Genomic DNA, 22,116 nt, shown 5'->3' with positions numbered 1-22,116 from the left:
GCTGACATCACAGACCCTCCTCAAAAATGCCTAGGCTCACCTGCGGTTTTTCAGACACACCCATTTTGTCCCGAATGACGACAATGTCGACCTGGACACTGTCAAAGTGTACCGCATCAACTCACATGGCTCGCTGCATGGCACGGTGCCTCGCTGCCTTCAGCACACTGTTTTATTCTCCCACCACGCTGTAGTCGTGGATGGTAGGGCACGAAATACCGCCTGTCGGAAAATGACGTCTCTCTGTCAAACTGCAGCTCCATTGCGTTTATCATCCTTACACATTTTTTGTTGCTAATACCCCTTGCGCATTTTCAGAAAAGGAGGACATGAGGATGTATATCATCAGTCATTACTGGGCTTTTTCTGACACATCTGTATTTGCGTCTCTTGGCGTTTTCCGGTTTTAAGTTTTTGTAAATGCCGCCGCGCAGCCCGCTCTCTGTGTGCATCCGTGCAGGTACTAGGATGCCCTCTGTATGGAAGGACATTTGCCTAGTGCCACTTAGGTGTGTAGCCCATGTAGGGGATACATTAGGACGTCCAACTATGTATTATAAATGTCTAATTTAAGCACCACACTGTACCAGAGCCTAAACTCTTCATAGCGGCCTGACCTCAAACTCGGATTTGAACTGTTAGGTGCCGCACAGTCTGGGTTCCTGCTGCGTTTCTACGTGTGAGTTGCAGATATGTCGGGCACAAACTCCAGGTTACCTTTTAAGGTTCTGAGATCTGCATTAGTAAATTGAATCCGACAAACCCAAGCAGGACGCAGGCAGTCCCCTGACCTGATATTTTGTGCTAATCTCACCGGTGTTTAAAAGAAAAATCTAAATGGCTCTTTCACGTTGCTGAAAGCGGCCATTTCTGGATAAATAACAAAGCACAGTATCAATAAAGCAGCACGCCAATTAATAAGATGCTGGGTTCCCCGGCTGTAGAACACATATCTCCAGTCGCTGTATTAGCCGCGACACCAGCACGAGACGCTCCGGTGTCCTTTGGAACCAACTCTGCAGAAATAATTGTTTTATTAGGCTAAGAGACAGAACAGGTATAAGGACAAGTTGGGGGTCCCCAGCTGGTGACCATTGTGACAGTTCATATATGTGGTCTTTAGGCCTGTAAGGTTTGGCAGTAAATGAATTTGGCCATTGAGAAAGGGACACATTCATTCCATGAGGTTTGTCCCATCCAGCTTCCCCAGCCATGCTTGACCAGGTTGTTACTACCTAAATCTCCGGGGTTTGCTGTCTCTAGGTCCCCTGGTAGAGGAAAGAGTCCTCTCTATCTTCTCCGCATCGGCCTCCCCCTCTGTAGTCTGCTTCACTAGTCCCCCAAGCCTCAGAGTCCAGTTCCTCACCTACAAGGCTGAGGAGCTTCCCTGGAGTTCCTTCCTTCACCAAGTCAGACTCTCTACCAGTCTTGCCAGCTTCAAACATAGTCATTACAGCCTTCTATCCCTCCTCTTAAATATCCATTCCCCTCTCCTCTCATGACATGCACTTCTTCCTAGTTCACCCTCCCAACTGTTCACCCCACCTCCTAGTATGAGAACCCTCATGAACAGGGACCTGTTCCATGTGTTAGACCCCCAGCACTAACCTCGCCACAAGGACTCTTGCCTCCTAGGTCCATTCAACAACTCTAAGACTGCATTTCATTTGTTACAGGCTCATTGCCTATCAAGATACCATGAGTTACCCAAACGTGATCCTGTTGATAGTGAACACATTGATATTGATAGTGTCGACACCAAAGCTTCAAGACTAGAATTGTACCAAGGTTCAACGTGTTGATAGACAACATGTCAATATCCTCGGAATGTTGACATGTTCACAATATTGACACCTGTCATATAGGGTTACGCGTTGCTGGGACAGGTCAGGATCTAGGGGGAGGTTAGGGATAGTCTTTGGATGGCGGGGGTGTTAGGGTTAGACACTAAGGGGAGAAATGGAGATTAGAGTTTAGTGAACAATACTTTCTGAAATCCCGATCCCCAGACTTCTCCACTTAAGGATTTCCTGACGTGAATGCCGAGACCCGGTTGTCAACACTCGAGACGGTGCCACCGCTGGTAGCTGGCTGCACACCGTTTCACCACCAGGTGTCATCCTTATAAATATACTGAATGACCATATGCTAAACATGATAACCTTTGGACCACGAGGTCTCATGAGGACCTGATATTTGTTGACGTGATAACTGTTGACCATAAATTCCAAACCCACCCGGCCCTCGCCTCTTGTCTGCTTCCCAGCTGGTGCATTGGTTTAATGTTCTCTGTTATTTCTATGGTATATTACATCTACTGTACTTGCGTTCGACGCAATGTAGCTCCTTAAAAATACAATATATTAATCATCCTGATCATCATCATTCCGTAGTCTCTGGTTTTGGTGGCTCTCCATAAAAGTTGGTTGTATGCAATGCGCAGAACGGTATACGTGGCTATTTCCAAACGCAACGTTTCAGTCCCACCATCGGTTTATCGCGTGACGCACACTAAGGCCCCAGAAACAGAGCTTCTCTCCGCAATCCTCATCCCCTCGGTGCCTAATTAATGCTGGGTGATAATAAGTTATCTATACCACCTACGCACAGATATTGGCAGCAACGTACTTGGCGTTCCTGGTGATACTCGCCACACTCCGGGGGCCTAATTAATGTTGGGTGACGGTAAATACTCCAAGCGCCCTGTGCGATATATACACTGCTGATGATTAAGAATTTAGTGCTCAGAATATCTTAGTAATTAATGTCTCCACAGCAAATATCATGGGTGCCCCCATGCTAATATTTTTAGTCCTTATGAGATTAATTAATGTTGGGTGATCGGAAATAATTAGAAGTCTGTGTGCAATATTAAAGTATGTTTGGGAGACAGCTAGTCATTGGGTGCATTGTAATATACTAGTTAAAAGTCAAAATGATGACTTCTGCAATGTATTTTCACTTTGAGCTGTGACAGTTTTTACTTTCACTTTGGGCTGTAACAGTTTTTAGCCCCCAAACTCTCCACCCCACCCCCAGTCCCTATCTGCTCCTACCTCAAATATCTGTCTTCACAGCTCCCTATCTCCATATCCAGCAAGTATGAAACAGATCAGTGTCCCCGCATAAATTGCTTTCACTTTCTGTTATGACCTCTTTTAGCACACAAAGGAGTAATTTGGCTTTTTGAGTGGCCTCTAGTGGTCACTGGCAGTACTTCGCCTTTTATATATAGATATCTAGCGAGCAAATTAATGTGTATTAATATTATGGGCGGGTCAGTCAATATTTTTCGGGACTTTTCGAACAAATGGTCGTGTGGTGGGAGGAAATTATTTATGTCAAAGTTACCTCCCCTCCTGCATTCTGCAGGAGACTCCCTGAAATAACAGCAATCTCCCTCTCTCCCTCATTAGTCTAGCAATCTCCCTCATGTCACCTAGCCCACATTACACTGTTACATCATAGTTACCTCCCTTCCTGCGTTCTGTAGGAGACTCCCTGAAATAACAGCAATCTCCCTCTCTCCCTTATTATTCTAGCAATCTCCCTCATTTCACCTAGCCCACATTACACTGTTACATCATAGTTACCTCCCCTCCTGCATTCTGCAGGAGACTCCCTGAAATAACAGCAATTTCCCTCTCTCCCTCATTAGTCTAGCAATCTCCCTCATGTCACCTAGCCCACATTACACTGTTACACCATAGTTACCTCCCCTCCTGCATTCTGCAGTACACTCCCTGACATAACAGCAATCTCCCTCTCTCCCTCATTAGTCTAGCAATCTCCCTCATGTCACCTAGCCCACATTACACTGTTACACCATAGTTACCTCCCCTCCTGCATTCTGCAGTACACTCCCTGACATAACAGCAATCTCCCTCTCTCCCTCATTAGTCTAGCAATCACCTAGCCCACATTACTCTAAGAGTATAGTAGCTCTTACTAACTGCTTTGGGGCTCATCTACATTTGGATATAAGTCATTTTAAAAGATTCCTCTCAGTGCAGTGTTAAAATAAAGCAGCCAGTATAAATAACTCACCCCGATCTAACTCATATATTCCATCTGCCCCACCTGCAGTGCACATGGTTTTGTCCCCATTTGCTTTTGCGAGTGAACTAGAATCAGGCCCTTAGTCCGACACTCAATCAGTGTGACAGTAATACGTAATACATATAATATTGTATACATTCATCTTTATAACATCACAGTAACCAGACACAGGAACACATGATGTCCCAGTTAGCAAGGTCAGGAGAATAAATATGAAAGAATAAAACCCAATGTTGGTTAAAGATAGATTTGATTCCTGTTGGGACGTGACCCGATTAATGTCTGTGCTCAGAAATGATTGAGCTACATGGTGTTAATGTAATTATACTAATTATGTGTATCAGTAGCTTCATCATATAGGGAAATGAAACAAGGGTATTGGTAACAATGGCAGCGATGCAGTTACAGCAGCGGTATGTTAGTGGTGTGCGGTATCCGTGGTGTCATGGCCAAGCACGCAGGTACTATAATGACCCACAGCATACGGATTCCACGTGAGTATAATGCAGTATGGGAGAACCCCAGTGCACTGGCTGCATGTATATATGTCTAGCAGGTACTATAATGACCCACAGCATACGGAACCCAGGTGAGTATAATACAGTATGGGAGAGTCCTAGTGTACTGGCTGCATGTATATATGTCTAGTAGGTACTATAGTGACCCACAGCATACGGATCCCGGGTGAGTATAATGCAGTATGGGAGAGCCCCAGTGCACTGGCTGCATGTATATATGTCTAGCAGGTACTATAGTGACCCACAGCATATGGATCACAGGTGAGTCTAATACAGTATGGGAGAGTCCTAGTGCACTGGCTGCATGTATATACGTCTAGCAGGTACTATAGTGACCCACAGCATACGGATCCCAGGTGAGTATAATACAGTATGGGAGAGCCCCAGTGCACTGGCTGCATGTATATACGTGTAGCAGGTACTATAGTGACCCACAGCATACGGACCCCAGGTGAGTATAATACAGTATGGGGGAGCCCCAGTGCACTGGCTGCATGTATATACGTCTAGCAGGTACTATAGTGACCCACAGTATACGGATCTCAGGTGAGTATAATACAGTATGGGAGAGCCCCAGTGCACTGGCTGCATGTATATACGTGTAGCAGGTACTATAGTGACCCACAGCATACGGATCCCAGGTGAGTATAATACAGTATGGGGGAGCCCCAGTGCACTGGCTGCATGTATATACGTCTAGCAGGTACTATAGTGACCCACAGTATACGGATCTCAGGTGAGTATAATACAGTAAGGGAGAGTCCTAGTGCACTGGCTGCATGTATATACGTCTAGCAGGTACTATAATGACCCACAGCATACGGAACCCAGGTGAGTATAATACAGTATGGGGGAGCCCCAGTGCACTGGCTGCATGTATATACGTCTAGCAGGTACTATAGTGACCCACAGTATACGGATCTCAGGTGAGTATAATACAGTATGGGGGAGCCCTAGTGCACTGGCTGCATGTATATACGTCTAGCAGGTACTATAGTGACCCACAGTATACGGATCTCAGGTGAGTATAATACAGTATGGGAGAGTCCTATTGCACTGGCTGCATGTATATACGTCTAGCAGGTACTATAATGACCCACAGCATACGGAACCCAGGTGAGTATAATACAGTATGGGGGAGCCCCAGTGCACTGGCTGCATGTATATACGTCTAGCAGGTACTATAGTGACCCACAGTATATGGATCTCAGGTGAGTATAATACAGTATGGGGGAGCCCTAGTGCACTGGCTGCATGTATATACGTCTAGCAGGTACTATAGTGACCCACAGTATACGGATCCTAGGTGAGTATAATACAGTATGGGGGAGCCCCAGTGGACTGGCTGCATGTATATACGTCTAGCAGGTACTATAGTGACCCACAGCATACGGATCCCAGGTGAGTATAATACAGTATGGGGGAGCCCCAGTGCACTGTCTGCATGTATATACATCTAACAGGTACCAGGATGGAGGCATAGGCCAGATACCGGGGTACCCGGGACAGGAAATGGCTTAGGGGAGAGGGAGAGGTGGGGTTGGGGAGAGAGGCACAGAGAGTTTTATAAAGAGAGACAGAAACATACAAACAGACAGGGAGAGAGGGACAGAGGGTCTGGAAGTTCCCCTGCTCTGGCATCGGTCGACCTCCTCCGCTCGCCTCTTAAGCGAACGATCCAGCGAATGTGAAACTCGCCAAAGCAATTCGCTCTTGCGGTTCACATGCACAAATACGGGCATGCGTAGGCTCCCCCCCCATATCGGCCCCTTCTGAGTGGGTCTGAATTAGGCTCATGGTTAGGAGATAGATATATGTATGAAATAGGGAATAATTGCAGCACAACAAGCGCGAGTGAATAAAATCAATATAAATGTAACAGTAGCAGAGAGCAGGGAGTTCTAAGTGATTATATTCAGCAACCTCTAACCACAAACAGCCTTGTTTACATGGAGCGTCCTGATCTGTCCTTACAGAGACTGCAGCTAATACGCGATATAATGTCAGTGCTTCCATAAGCGGCCAATCACATATCAACGTTTATACATGGTAGTCCTGCAGCTGCACCTTATGTGTGTGTGTGTGTGTGTGTGTGGTCCTCTGTGGCTTATACCAATTGGGGAAATGAGTCATCAGAAAACCAGAGCTGGATGGGAGAACAGGACAATAACCACCGCTTAGGCGGATTTGTCTCATTGGCCAAACCGGTCCTCGAGATCTACCAGCAGTTCTTGTTTTCCAGGCCAACTGTGGATCTGTAGAATGTGTTGCTTAGGAATGACTGCAGTATCGCATCTCATGCAGCACATGTTTGAAAATGTGACAGTTAGTAATGACTGCACCTGTGCACCAGCTAGGGGGTCTGGGAAATGTGACAGTAATGACTGCACCTGTGCACCAGCTAGGTGGTCTGGGAAATGTGACAGTTAATAATGACTGCACCTGTGCACCAGCTAGGTGGTCTGGGAAATGTGACAGTTAATAATGACTGCACCTGTGCACCAGCTAGGTGGTCTGGGAAATGTGACCGTTAGTGATGACTGCACCTGTGCACCAGGTAGGTGGCCTGGGAAATGTGACCGTTAGTGATGACTGCACCTGTGCACCAGGTAGGTGGCCTGGGAAATGTGACCGTTAGTGATGACTGCACCTGTGGACTAGCTAGGTGGTGTGGGGAATGTGACAGTTAGTAATGACTGCACCTGTGCACCAGCTAGGTGGTCTGTGAAATGTGATAGTTAGTAATGACTGCACCTGTGCACCATCTAGGTGGCCTGGGAAATGTGACCGTTAGTGATGACTGCACCTGTGCACTAGCTATGTGGTCTGTGAAATGTGACAGTTAGTAATGACTGCACCTGTGCACCAGCTAGGTGGTCTGGGAAATGGGACAGTTAGTAATGACTGCACCTGTGCACCAGCTAGGTGGTCTGGGAAATGTGACAGTTAATAATGACTGCACCTGTGCACCAGCTAGGTGGTCTGGGAAATGTGACCGTTAGTGATGACTGCACCTGTGCACCAGGTAGGTGGCCTGGGAAATGTGACCGTTAGTGATGACTGCACCTGTGCACCAGGTAGGTGGCCTGGGAAATGTGACCGTTAGTGATGACTGCACCTGTGGACCAGCTAGGTGGTGTGGGGAATGTGACAGTTAGTAATGACTGCACCTGTGCACCAGCTAGGTGGTCTGTGAAATGTGATAGTTAGTAATGACTGCACCTGTGCACCATCTAGGTGGCCTGGGAAATGTGACCGTTAGTGATGACTGCACCTGTGCACTAGCTATGTGGTCTGTGAAATGTGACAGTTAGTAATGACTGCACCTGTGCACCAGCTAGGTGGTGTGGGAAATGTGACAGTTAGTAATGACTGCACATGTGCACCAGCTAGGTGGTCTGTGAAATGTGACAGTTAGTAATGACTGCACCTGTGCACCAGCTAGGTGGTCTGGGAAATGGAACAGTTAGTAATGACTGCACCTGTGCATCAGCTAGGTGATCTGGGAAATGTGATAGTTAGTAATGACTGCACCTGTGCATCATCTAGGTGGTCTGGGAAATGTGACAGTTAGTAATGACTGCACCTGTGCACCAGCTAGGTGGCCTGGGAAATGTGACCGTTAGTGATGACTGCACCTGTGCTCCAGCTAGGTGGTCTGTGAAATGTGACAGTTAGTAATGACTGCACCTGTGCACCAGCTAGGTGGCCTGGGAAATGTGACAGTTAGTAGATCTTGAGAACCAGTTTGGCCAGCCCTGGTGTATACAGTACACTCAGTAGAGCTGTCTTATCCCTGGATAATAATGGGGTGATCACTCAGAAGGAAATAAAACCTTCATGCTGTATAAAACCCCTCACGCAGACTGCCTGATGCAGTAATAAGGAGATACAGGGAGCTGATCCGGCATAGTGTGACAGGTTTGCAGAGAGAGGCATTTTGTTTTCCCCTACATCGAATTCATAGAATAAACAAAACTTCACGATGCCAGCAGGATTTCATGCGTATCTGGCGGAACGCTGCGATGCGTTCTAAGACGGAAGTAATTATTTCTGGATCTGTCCAAACGTGCAGTATATCCCGCTGCTGCTCCTGAACAATGCCGATGACTTACACCTGTCCTTCAGGCCAGCAGATAACGTGCGCACTGATACTGCAGCCACTATTGGGCACGTCCGTCAATAAATGCGTGGCACGATTGTGCTGGTGCCATTGGCACTTGGTGGGTTAATCTGTGATTTCCGAGTGAATGAACTACGACGGCTCACAGTATTTTGACGGCTCACAGTAATTTTGACGTGTGCTGAAAACATACAGGGCGGAACGCAGCAAAGGGAATGGATGTTACGCCAAGAAGCTCGCACGGGTAAAAATGCATATATATTTGCCCCAATGCAGACTCATAGGTAGTGGTGGATCCAGAGGGGGGGGGGGGGTCTGCAGCACAGTTCAAAATTTAAATAGGGTAGCCACGCCCACTGCCACCAACTGCCAATCCAATCTGACTCACTGGTGGGGTTCATCTTTCATATTTGAATTTTGAACCTCTGAAACCGCTAAAGGTCATTGGCATCTTCAGTTCCGACCAGTTTGCTGGTCGCCATCAACTTTTTCAGAGACAAGACCGTAGAATAAATTATTGCTATACCGGCGCTGCGTCAATCTATGAGTGCGCCCTTAGTGTCCCCAAGATCTATGTACCCTTTCCTCATTGGCTGATTTTACATCCCAGCAGCATCCCTGACGCCTGCCTACTCTTCCTATCATCTCTTAGCACAAGAATGATTTCAGATGATGGGTCAATAGGTCGACACGCCGTAATCGTCAACATGGCCAGCCGGTCGACAGAGTCGAAAGGCTCTAGTATAAATGTAATTTTACCATGTTACTTATTTATCCTCCAGCAGCTAGGAGGTTAATCGCCTGCGCCTCCGTTTTTTTTCGCAGCACGTCCTTCCTCACCCCCCGTTCCATTTATAACCCCCTCTGCGTTTGCCTTTACTCTCGCCCATAATTGTTAGGTAAATGGCGTGATTCTCATTTTCTCTGAGTTTACGGCATTATGGGGGAGCGGATTGCCTTCCTCCTCCACCAGAATGCAATTTTACAGTAATAACGGCTATAGCACCATAATTGTATTATACCTCAATTAAAATAGTTTTAACAAAACTGTCTCAAGTGGGCCACCAAACAGCTGCGCGGCGCCTCCACCCCGCCGCAATTACACTGATAAAGAATGATTTTTAGAGATGAGGAAGATTAGCTTCCTAAGGTGGCGGCGGTTCCCCTGCTCCTGGTTCTCTGACATTTAACGGGAGGATTTTTATTATATATCGAAATGCATTTTTTTGACATTGTGCCTGATTCAGAGGCGTCATTGATGCCGTGCCCCCATTTCCCGCCCCGCCCTCAAACAGATGTGAATCATTCTGCGGCTTCCCTTCCCCGTACGCGGGAGTCGCGCACAGCTTTTGTTACACCACAGTCATGTGACATTCGCACAAGTCAGGGTGGATACTTGAGATCAGTTGTCACCGCCCTTTTGCTCGCCATGATGCACCCTTTTTTTAAATGTGTGGACAGATCTGGTGCAGAATGGGACTGCCTGCCCCCCCCCCCCCCCCCCCCCACACACACACAGGTGGCGAATGGGCGCGCCTTCTCTTATGCCAATCTATATTTTTCTTCAAAGCCAAATAAGGTAGGCTAGCTCATCATAAGTCTCTCCTTTGGTTCGTGCTGGCATCTCATTCAGAGATACGGGTATAAATCATTAAAGGGATTTACCTCCTGCAGATCTCTATAATTGGCTTGAGCACGCTCCCGCTGCAGTTTACATCAGATGCATGACTTTACTGTGTCATTCTCCTTCCTTCGAAGCTACAGTAGTGTCGTAATGTTACGACACGCTGAGCTCAGGGGGTGTATTCACTGAAGTGCGGGTTTTCAGAAGTGCAGATGGTGGCCCTAGCAAGATTTGAGCGATTATCTTCTAGAAGGTGCTAGATAAACCTTAGGTAGAATCGGCAAAAAAAAAAAACATGTCTCTGGATACTGCTGCATCTGGTGATGACATCACAGCAGAGCGATGTCATACCTCCGTGCATCCAACTGATCGTACAATTACATGGCTGAAGAGCACAGCAGAAGTTTTTGTGGCTTTCTCTCCGCCGTTTTCCAGGGACTTTTTCTATCAAGGCGAAGTGCCAGCAGCACAATCTTATTCCGTTCCAAAAATAAAAGTGCCAGGCCGACCCTTGCAGTTCTTACATGAGGTTTGGCGTCGGCCGACAGTGTCATAACCGCGTTCTGCCGTCGGAGTGACGCGGTTAATGTTTTCAGCCCAGGACCCCGTGAAGGAGTACCCGGGGTTCAGCCGAATTTCTCTGCTTTCCAAACCCAATTACGCCTCCCAGATTAGATCTGAGTTTCCCAGAAACAGACGTTTTTTTGTCAAGCCGAGATTGCGCACCTCCAGGCAATTCCTGGCAAAAAGAGATTTCTTTTTTTCTCCCTTTGTCTATCGCCATGGCTGATTAGCTGCAGCTGCGCCTCCAGAGAGATTGCAGGCCATCATTTAGTGCAATGGAATTGTCTGTATCGAAAATGGGATTCTAGATCATTTGCGCCCCCACCCCCCTCGTGCGTGTCGCCGGATTCCTAGCCGGCTCGGATCATTAGGAGAACGTTCTATTTGTAAAACATAATGTGCGCTATTATTAGCACCCTCCGGCCATTCAGCGGAATAACCCTTCGTACCCTGTGAGCTGTCACTCGTCTCAGTTTTAAATAAGCATCAGGTGACTGTAAGGTTTACTTGAATGGGGCGACCAGTCGGACAGTTTAGTTTTTTTTTATAATGTTGGGTCTTATGTTTTGGGAATTTTTTAGATGTTCTGTTATTGTTTGGCGTTCTGGGGTCCATTCTCAAACCATTATTATTGTCGTTCTTTATTTATATGGCGCCACAAGGGATGTGCAGCGCCCAATTACAGTGTAAATGATTGGATAAGCAAAACAGGAAACAGTTGAAGACAATAGAGGACACATAACCGTGGCTGCATCAGCAGAGGACACTGACATAAGTATCAGGGTGGCAGGGAACCACAGGATTTGGTGGCATTGGAGATGGTTTAAGAAAGAGCAGGAAACGCACATGAGGGCAGAGGGTCCTGCCTGTGAGAGATTACATTCTGAAAGGGAGGGGCGGAGTCACATTCTGTAAGAGAGGGGCGGAGTCAAATTTTGTAAGGGAGGGGCGGAGGCACATTGTGTAGGGGAGGGGTTGAGTCACATTCTGTAGGGGAGGGGCAAAGTCACATTCTGTAGGGGACGGGCAGAATCACATTCTGCAGGGGAGGGGCGGAGTCACGTTCTGTAGAGGAGGGGCAGAGTCACATTCTGTAGGGGAGGGGCAAAGTCACATTCTGTAAGAGAGGGGCTGAGTCACATTCTGTAAGAGAGGGGCTGAGTCACATTCTGTAGGGGAGGGGCAGGGTCACATTCTGTAGGGGAGGGGCAAAGTCACATTCTGTAGGGGAGGGTTTGAGTCACATTCTGTAGGGGAGGGGCAGGGTCACATTCTGTAGGGGAGGGGCAAAGTCACATTCTGTTGGGTAGGTGCAGAGCCACATTCTGTTGGGTAGGTGCAGAGCCACATTCTGTAAAGGAGGGGTGGAGTTACATTCTGTAAGGGAGGGGCAGAGCCACATTCTGTTGGGTAGGTGCAGAGCAACATTCGGTAGGGTGGAGCCAGAGTCACATTCGGTAGGGGAGGGGAAGAGCCATATTCTGTTGGGTAGGTGCAGAGTCACATACTGTAAAGGAGGGGTGGAGTTACATTCTGTAAGGGAGGGGCAGGGTCACATTCTGTAGGAGAGGGGTAGAGTCACATTCTGTAGGGTGCAGGCATAGTCACATTCTGTATGAGAGGAACAGAGTCACATTCTGTAGGGTGGAGGCAGAGTCACATTCTGTAGGAGAGGGGCAGAGTCACATTCTGTAGGGTGGAGGCAGAGTCACATTCTGTAGGGTGGAGGCAGAGTCACATTCTGTAGGGTAGGTGCAGAGTCACATTCTGTAGGAGAGGGGCAGAGTCACATTCTGTAGGAGAGGGGCAGAGTCACATTCTGTAAGGGAAGGGCGGAGTCACATCCTAAGGGGGGGGGGGGGGACAGATAAGCAGGGCTGACACAGATGGAATAGATGGGGCCGAGAGGTTGCAATAAGGAAAGTCTCATTAGGGGTCCTGTACTGTCCATCGTTTTGTGCCCAATAATCACAGATTTGCCTAGGTCCGCTCAGATTTATTTTCTAACTATTCTAGTCACTTACATCTATGTGCTTGTTATTATGACTCATTTGTACCCGGGCGATATCCTGTATTTATGTGTGACGTTGTGGTGATTTGTTTTTGCATAGCTCGTTTGCCGATTCCGGTAGATCTTGTGCGGCGATTCCTGTGGCACCTTGTACATAACAGTGGTGATGATTAGGGTGATTTTGCTTTCATTGTAAGCGCCCGTTGCACTGTTACTATGGATCACCGACCCTGGCAACCAGCTTTCACCCTACATTCTCTGACTGTCGGTGCCTGGCTCAGACTCACTGCTGCCTACAAGGGTGACAGAGTCTGCAAACAGTTACACAAAATAATAATGTTATTTACAGGGGAATAATCCTCCTCCCTGCCTGTTATTCCCCTATAGGTAGCGTAAGCACATACTGCACAAAGAAACATGTAGGGCACTTACCTATGGCTGGTGTGGTGTCTGTACGGCTGGACACCGCCGTTTCATGACTCAGTTGTATCTTATTGACTCATCTTCAGGACTAGGTTTTAAAGTGGGTGGCGGTTAACTTCCCGGCGGTTAGGATGCTGTTATTCAATATACCAACCCTGTATCCAGATTGAGCAAGCAAACCTTTTTATTCATCATAATGACCGGTAATGTTACCTTATATAGGAAATGTCCTTTTTTTTTTTTACGCAAAATTTTTATTTGAATTTATATAACAAATGTGAGCGACACTGGAGTTTTTAGCAGATAGTTTGCATATCTCTCACAGAGATCAGGACACCCAAAGGGTTAAAGAAGAACCCATCTAGGTCAACGGAGAGTTTGTCGATACTACCACATTGTCAAACGGTCAACACAAGCAATAGGTCAACCTTTTCCGTGTCAACCCCTTTCCAACCTTGTGCTTGACAACCTTTTGGAGTTGATCTATTGAAGTAGACATTGTCTGTGAGGTGTACGAGACCCCGCAAGTGCAGTCTCCGGCGGTAACCTGCAATAACAGAACATTACGGATGAAACAAACGTTCGTATTGTTGGAATAAAGCAGAAAATAAAAGTTTGCATTTTCTTTTACACATTTGGGATCTATTTCGCAGTTCGATATTCTTTAGATAGATGGATAAATGCATGTTCTGTTGGTACGGGAGCCCGGGGGGGTTTCTCATTTCCAATCCTCAAGTTCCCACCACAGATGTTGTCAGGCCCTGAGGTAGATGTCAGAGGGAAGCCAGGAAAGTGATGGATGAAACCTGTCTTTCTCCAACATTTATGGTATATGTCAGGAAGCTGGAGAGGACGGCGTAGGTCAGACAGACACCGCAGGGCAGAGTAGGGATTAATACAATAGGTCCTAACCACAGCTGGTTGCTGGAGTTACGGCGTACAAACAGTGGGGAGTGCCCCCCCCAACACAACAAAGCACCAGGCTATGCGAGTTTGGATGGTTGCGCTATAAGGAAAGGCAGCCCCTGACGTGGTGGGTTTTGTGGTAATAAAGAGATATTTGTATACATTCAAATTCTACCAAATTTTGAGTTGTTCCCTCTGATTCCAGGTAGAGCAGGGAACCCTTTCTGCAGCTTAATAATGGTATTTGCGACGAAACGCGTCATCTTAGCTTCACCAGAATGGTGCGAAAAGGGAATTGTTGGGACTATGCTCATGGGTCATAGGCTGCGGGGAGGGAGGAGAAGGTTGGGGATAGGCTGCGGGGAGGGATGAGAAGATTGGGGTTAGGCTGCGGGGAGGGAGGGGAAGGTTGGGGTTAGGCTGCGGGAGGGTGGAGAAGGTTTGGGTTAGGCTGCGGGGAGGGAGGGGAAGGTTGGGGTTAGGCTGCAGGGAGGGATGAGAAGATTGAGGTTAGGCTGTGGGGAGGGCGGAGAAGGTCGAGGTTAGGTTGCAGGGGGAAGCATGTTGGGGGTAGGCTGCAGGGAGGGTGGAGAAGATTGGGGTTAGACTGTGGGGAGGGAGGGGAAGGTTGGGGTTAGGCTGCGGGGAGGGATGAGAAGATTGGGGTTAGGCAGTGGGGAGGGTGGAGAAGGTTGGGGTTAGGTTGCAGGGAGGAGGAAGCATGTTGGGGTTAGGTTGCAGGGAGGGGGAAGCATTTTGGGGTTAGGCTGCGCGGAGGAGGGAGAAGGTTGGAGTTAGGCTTCGGTGAGGGAGGAGAAGGTTGGGGTTAGGCTGTGAAGAGGGGGTTAGGTATAGGCACTAGCATGGGTCAGGCTGTGGGGAGAAAGAGTAAAGGTGCCCATACACTAGTAAGATTTATCTTCAGATCTGGCTGGTTGGAACAAAAACATGGTTATGGATGAGTGACAGTTTGGCAGTTTTCCAGGATTTCCAAGCAAATGGTCAATGGTCATTTGCTCTCATCCATAACCAGGTTTTTGTTCCAACCAGACTGATCTGAAGATAAATCTGCATGTGTATGGCCACCTTTAGGTGGGTGGACAAAGGTCAGGTAAGTATCCCTGTCGGCATTCCCTCCGTTGGCATTCTTACCGCCAGTCATCCATATGTATCCCTATCTGACAGCCTAAAACCATCATGTATTGTTGCCATGACCACCTGGTCATTGCTGATCAGTCACGTCCGTACCCTCAACTATTATCAACTCAATTGACTGCGCATCGGAGTGATAACCACATAATGTATGCCCGGAATCGCTCAATCTTATACTGTACCTCCATCCATCGCCTGATTTGGTTCTGACTGTAGGTGAGCGAATATATATCGGGTTATTGGGCAGTAATTCAGTTTCGAGGTGGAATAGTCCAATACCACGCCGTTCTGCCTTCTGTACCCTATAGTACAGTATATGTGAATTTGTATATTCATCGGGTTATATTTATTAAGGCTTCTTAAAATTAAAAGAGATTATGTTGCCTATAGCAACCAATCCGATTTTCTAAGCTGCAATAGAGAAATGATACAGGGAATTTCACCTCAACTAAGCCTTCAAAAGTGATAAAGTGGGGAGTGATAAATGACCAACCAAACAGCTTGTAACTGGCTGTGAAAAATGACAGTTGGGAGCTGATTGGCTGGTCAGTTATCACTCTTTCTAGTGCCAGCGAGATGTGCCCATTTCCCAGCGATAGTAATCTCTACTGAGTATAACACGAAGTTTATAAGATGTGACTCTGAGTATTCATTGCTTTGTGGCAGCGATTCCATATTGTATTGTGCAGATTTGTCTTGTTCAGCCAATCTAGTACCGGAGCCACCGAATGTGACTGGAATCCCCCTCTAGACCAAAACTGTCACATTGGTTATTTAAGGAGGTTCCGTCACCACAGTAGCGCCTGTCCTCCCTAATCCCAGCTCTCGCTGAACAATTGCTGTACATACTGTAGATATTGACATTCATTCTCTTCCTTGCAGACGATTCACGTCGCCATTGTGTGTGCCGGATACAACGCCAGCCGGGATGTTGTCACCTTGGTTAAATCCGTCTTGTTTCACAGGTACAGTAATCCTGTTATTTATCTCACATCTTATGTGTTAGGTTTCACAGATTGTATTGGTAACATCAATGGCAGCCATGGCCGAAATGTATCAGGCTGCAAAGTGGCGGGCCGTGCTAGATAGCCGATCGGTTTAACAGCTGCAATTAGTTTTAAGGCTTCTGCAAACTGCTACCAGCAAATTAGAGACCAAGGGCCAGATGCGCTAAGCTTCAAAAGTGATAAAATGGAGATTGATAAACAACCAGCCAATCGGCTCCTACCTGCCATGTCACAGACTGTGTTTGAAAAATGTCCGACAGGAGCTGATTGGTTGGTTGTTTTATCACGTTTGAAGCTTAGTGCATCTGGACCCCAGATTTTCTCACCGGTGATCAGCCCATCATGAGCTAGAGTAATCTTGGTTAACCGTGACCATCTGCTGCAGGATTCTGATGGTGGTTGGTGGGTGTGGTCTGCTTGTGCGTAACCATTGGCTGTCGATGTATATCATGTGATGGCTGATCCACTGACAGCCACTGTTTTGCAAAGGTTATGACTGGTTGCTTATCTGCCAATGGCCGTTCCTAAACAGCATTATCCAATCAGGAAGTGGTATATATGGATTGGTCAGACCATGGCTAGGGACGCGGCTGCATATGTGTGCACAGCTGTGAACAGGGGAGGGGGGGATTGGCATGCGTTCGGCGGGGTGGCGACTACCTGCTCGCTGGACTGTCACTCCCAGCCCAGCGAGCAGATCTGAATGGGAAAAACAAAGACAGCTGGGTGTGTGTGTGTGAGGGGGGTGCAATAAGCGCAGGCTCAGAGGAACACTAAAAGTTTAATAAAAATGTAATTTGCTCGGATGCAATTTCTTTCCTAGGCTTCAATTGTATTTTTTATTGTAATCCTTTTAATGTGTGTGCTGCGTGTGGGAGGCGTACCACCGCAATGTACCCCGCGCGTTCCGCAGTATGCGCGTGCCGAGTGCCATTGTCTGGCTCTCTCCTGTGCATGGGAAGTGTCTAATTGATCTTTACAGTGTTAGATAAATGTAACAATTTATTTTATTTGCCTAGCCGGGCTTGTAAAACAGTCAGGAACAATGATGAAAAATGTATAATTTGTGTGGAAATAAGTAGAATCTTTGCAATCTCTTTAATTTGAATGATATTTACAGCCGCGGTCAGCCATCCCTCCTATCCATTTATACCGCTCACTGGCTGCCAAGAGTCGCAGCCAGATGGTAATGAGAAGGAGAAGATTCTGTACTGTACTCGGATGAGCCAGTACCACCGTAGGGGGTCACAGGAAGCCTGCGAGCAACCACCGGCCCTAAACCCCAAAGCCTTTGTGGCTAATTCTTATACTAGGGGTCCAGCACATTGTACATATATTATACAATGACACCGTGGGGCGCAGTTTATAGCGGATCATATTATCCCAGCTCTGATTTCTCCACCTGGATCCCCCTCTCCCTGGATGTCCCAGAAGCCAGGTCAGGGATGTAGGTAACTAGTATTTTTAGAAGGCTCTTATTTAGGGGGATAGGTCGTTGTTATCTGTGCAATGCATTTGTGGAGCCTACCAAGTCACTAGGGACCAGTGACATCACTGAGAGTGCAGCCTATCCAGTCACTAGGAGCCAGTGACATCACTGAGAGTGCAGCCTATGCACTCACTAGTAACCAATGACATCACTCAGAATGCAACCTATCCAGTCACTAAGAACCTGTTACATCATCAGGACTATAAACAATGAACCAGTGACATCATTTTAAATGGTGCCTTACAAATCACTGGGATGACATCAATAAATGAACAGGATGCACATTTAGAGATGGGAGTAAATCGGGTGCTGGACGGCTCCGCGATAGTCGGTATTCCAACATTCATTACTCTGGCGTCGGAATCCCGACTGCTCCCTCGTGGGGGTCCATGACCCCCATAGAGGGAGAATAAAATAGGTGGTGAGCGCAGCTGCCTGTGACCCCCTCCGACGTCGGAATCCCGACTGCTCCCTCGTGGGGGTCCACGACCCCCATAGAGCGAGAATAAAATAGGTGGCGAGCGCAGCTGCCTGTGACCCCCTACGGTGGTACTCGCAGCTCGCCACCGTGCCCGCAGTGTGGCGAGCGCAGCAAGCCCGTAAGGGGCTTCATTGCGCTCCCCCCACTGTGCATACCACACCCAGTAAATCAATATAGTCAATTAACTTTCTACCCTGACAATCCCTGTTGCACTGCATGTGGGGCAGATGTCAAATGTGAAGAGATTTCCCCTGGGTGGGGCATGTCCAAACTAACACCTAAATTGCTGTTTAATAATAAAACTGCTCTGCATTTGTGGGCTACATGCACCAGCAGCCAGTATTTACCCTGCATGCAAACAAAATACCTTTATTGCATTGCTAAATGGTTTATCCAGGTGCTCAGTTACTATCCCAGAATCGTCCCTTTGTTCCAAGCACACAGCGCAGATTTATTGATGGCCGGCTGTCGTTGCCGTGACTCTTAAGTATCCCGATTTGTATCCCCTCCGGCACTTCAGACACCCCACTAAATCTGACTTTTGGTAGCAGAGCTTATACCATCATTTTTACTTTCAGTATTCACACGGACACCGAAACCCAATTGAAATAACGTCTTCTGACCGCTTCTCTCGCTACATGCTTATTTCCCGCCGTATAATCCAATTCTCGGCCATATTGATAACCACTCCGCGCCAATTGCCTCCCAGACAGAGATCTGCGACTTACCCCGCGGGCTCCGCAGCCTAACCCCTGACGGTAATAAGCAGCTATTGTCTCCGATTAATTCTGGGGGCAGCACTGCGCGCTCATCCACCTTCCGCCAGCCACCGCACGGCGGGCTTCCTGAGACCTCGGATCCTGCATCCCTGTGACAGTTTAGTTGCTGGTGCAGGGATCTGTAACACGGCTCCGTAATAAATATGTTAAGGCTCAGACGACCTAATCACCACAATGCTGAGGCAACTGCTTTGTATGAGAGCCGCTGGCAAGAACTGGGCAGGACACAAAGGGGAGGCTTTCTTAAGATGAAAACCCAGCCGACACTTCAATAGGAGCCTTCGGCTCACTGCGTCGGGAAGGAAGAAGGAATTTCAGGCACGATGCGCGGCCCATTGTGATCCGGCAGCATTTCAGAAGATTATGGAGAAGCTTTCTTGAGTTCAAAGGCAAAGAGCTTGGCGCGTGGAATATGATAGAGGAAATGGGAACTGTCATAATTAAAGGGAAAAAAAATCACAGATATCATAATAATTCATAGTGGCTTTCACGCACCTAACATGGTATACGTGTCATCATTGCGTTCCTCGCCGTCTACAATGTTATGCCGGAATGTGACCGCTATAAGGCTGTTTAATAATTTCCTACGGGAAACTCCCTTCATTTTGTACAACCACCGGACTGTTCCGTACACTGTTCCATACAAATTGGTTCTTGAAAATGGGTTGGAAGGGGCCCTGCTTTAGCCAGGACCTACAACACTGATAAGATGGCCCTGTGGCTGATAATGAGTTAAGGCCCCCATACACTAGGCAATTCGGGCCCGATTTCACCCGATTTTGGCGGATTGAAATCGGGTCAAATCAGCCAAAATCACCGGTGTATGACATTCGATCCGGTGCACGGTCACGTGCGCACTGGATTGGAGTCGGACGTGCTGCAGATAAGATAAATTATATAGCCCCCGTGATGTATCGCATCCGATGCGGTCCGTAGGTGTGTGCCAGCAGTGACACAGAGCGATGAAGCGCCGGGCTTCATCCCCTGTGGTGGTGGGAGGCCGGCAAGATATTTGAAAATTTAAATACAAAAGAATGGGCGGCCACTGATTGGCTGAGAGAGCTCTCTCAGCCAATCAGCGGCCACCGATTCTTTTGTATGGTTTTTTTTTAATTCTCATAGCACCCAATCAAATTCTGTCTATTTATTTCTCTATTGCATCCTAGAAAATTATAGAATCTGATTGGTTACGATGGGCTACATCACCTCATCATTTTTAGAAGCTTTAGTAAATTTACATTAGTGTGCGGCGCTTATGTAGGATATATTGGCGAGCCAGCCAGGTAGATTTAAATCGGCAATCATTTAAAAGGCAAAACCATCCTAAGCATCGGAACACGGTGCATTTTCCTGTTACCATGCTGCTGAAATGTCTCTTGATAATTCCGTTGAATGGGAAGACTATGGTAATACGCTGGTCGTCCTAACCACAGTCCATTAACCGAATCTCAGACTCATTAAATGCAAAAAACGCACTTAGATGTGAGGAACGCTCTCCCCTTTGATGCCTCCGTCTGATGGAGTGCGAAACAAAGATCAAGGTGCCTGATGTGACCCGACTCAGTCCTTTTAGCACCCATCCTCGCTGGATGTTCAGCGGGACGCAGCGTTCTTTAATCCAGGTTGAATGCAACATCCAACATCTTCATTTAGCGCATCGCCTCGTAATGATCGCTGAGCGCTCCCATTAGATTCTTAGCATGTGCCTGTTTCCCTCGGAATATACACACCGTGACTCCTGCTGCAGCTCCGGTAACACAATTATGTAAATAGCTGATTAAGTACATAATTGCATTAAGAAACTTGACAGAACTGATAGCTGCAAACTGCAACAATGTCACGTACTGTATCCTCCTGGCGCCCATAACTTACGGCTCACAGGTCGTTCCTTTGTTAGCGACCCGCACCGATAATTCCCCGGAGATGGAATTAGATTTTAATGGATATCATTTGAATATCAAATGAAAGGATCTGTTCTCTGGAGAAAGCCAGGGGTGACACATACCCATTAGATGTAAAGAACAAGGGGGGGGGGGAGAATTCTAAGAGCATTTTTCCGCTGGATGGCTGCTCTTTGTAGTGTAACTGACATCAATTTTCGTGTCCTGCGCCGTAGGAGGATGTGATGGAAACAACAGACGGAATTAGTGTCATTTGGTAAACAGTGAGTACAATAGTGACTGTATCATTAAGGAGAGCGTCATGTGATGCAGCCTGAGTGGTTCTTGTGTAATATCTGGGCGCCCGATTTTTGATTGTATGCGATTTTAGCCAAAATTGCATGCGATGCGATGCGATTTTTCCATAGGAAATGCCCCCAGGCCCTCCCATTGTTTGTATGCCCCCTCATTGTTAACGCCACCCCACCATCAACGTCATCCCTCGCTACGCTCGCCACGCTTCGGGCTCGGTGGCTCGCTGCGCTCGCCACACTATATAAAATCAACTCCACGCCAACGTGGATAGTGGGGGTATGAAAAGGTCGGAGGACGCGTACCGCCGCCCCTCACGGGCTCGCTGCGCTCACCACACTTCGGGATGGCGTTGATGGTGGGGTGATGTTAACAGTGAGGGGGCATACAAACAATGGGGGGGGGGGCCTGGGGGGCATTTCACATTGACCCTGAAGGTCTCAGGGATCATTTGGGACCATTTAACATTGGTTTCTATGGGAAAATCGCATCGCATCTGATTGTATGCCTTAAGTTAAGGCATACAATCAAAAAAATCGGGCGCCCACATATTACACAAGTACCGCCTGAGTGGTTACCTGCAGGGTTACCTGCCGAACGGAGCTCGAGACCAGCAGCGCAGGCGTTCTTTAGGGTAGGGGTCGTTAGGTTGACATGCATTAGGTCGACATGGCTAAGGTCGACAGGGTTGACACAAGCATTAGGTCAACAATGGCAAGACGTGAGTTTTTCACGTTTTTTTTGTCCCCATTGTCGACATAGTCGACATGGACACCGTCAAAGTGCGA

At 47.6% G+C, this 22,116-nt stretch overlaps 1 protein-coding gene across 3 annotated transcripts in view; it reads left to right on the top strand.

Annotated features, from left to right (window-relative positions):
* The window catches only part of LARGE1 (LARGE xylosyl- and glucuronyltransferase 1), a 259,637-nt gene that overhangs the window by 126,337 nt on the left and 111,184 nt on the right, over positions 1-22,116 (top strand). For all 3 annotated transcript variants that reach the window (XM_083181138.1, XM_083181137.1, XM_083181140.1), the window contains one exon: positions 16,263-16,345. In XM_083181138.1, the coding sequence (XP_083037264.1) occupies positions 16,263-16,345 (83 nt within the window). The remainder of the gene's footprint in view (positions 1-16,262; positions 16,346-22,116) is intronic.

Source organism: Crinia signifera, chromosome 4 (assembly GCF_055691185.1).
Source record: "Crinia signifera chromosome 4, ASM5569118v1, whole genome shotgun sequence".
Taxonomy (NCBI): Eukaryota; Metazoa; Chordata; class Amphibia; order Anura; family Myobatrachidae; genus Crinia; species Crinia signifera.
Note: the sequence above shows the minus strand (reverse complement) of the source record. Positions and strands in the feature narration are given on the sequence as shown.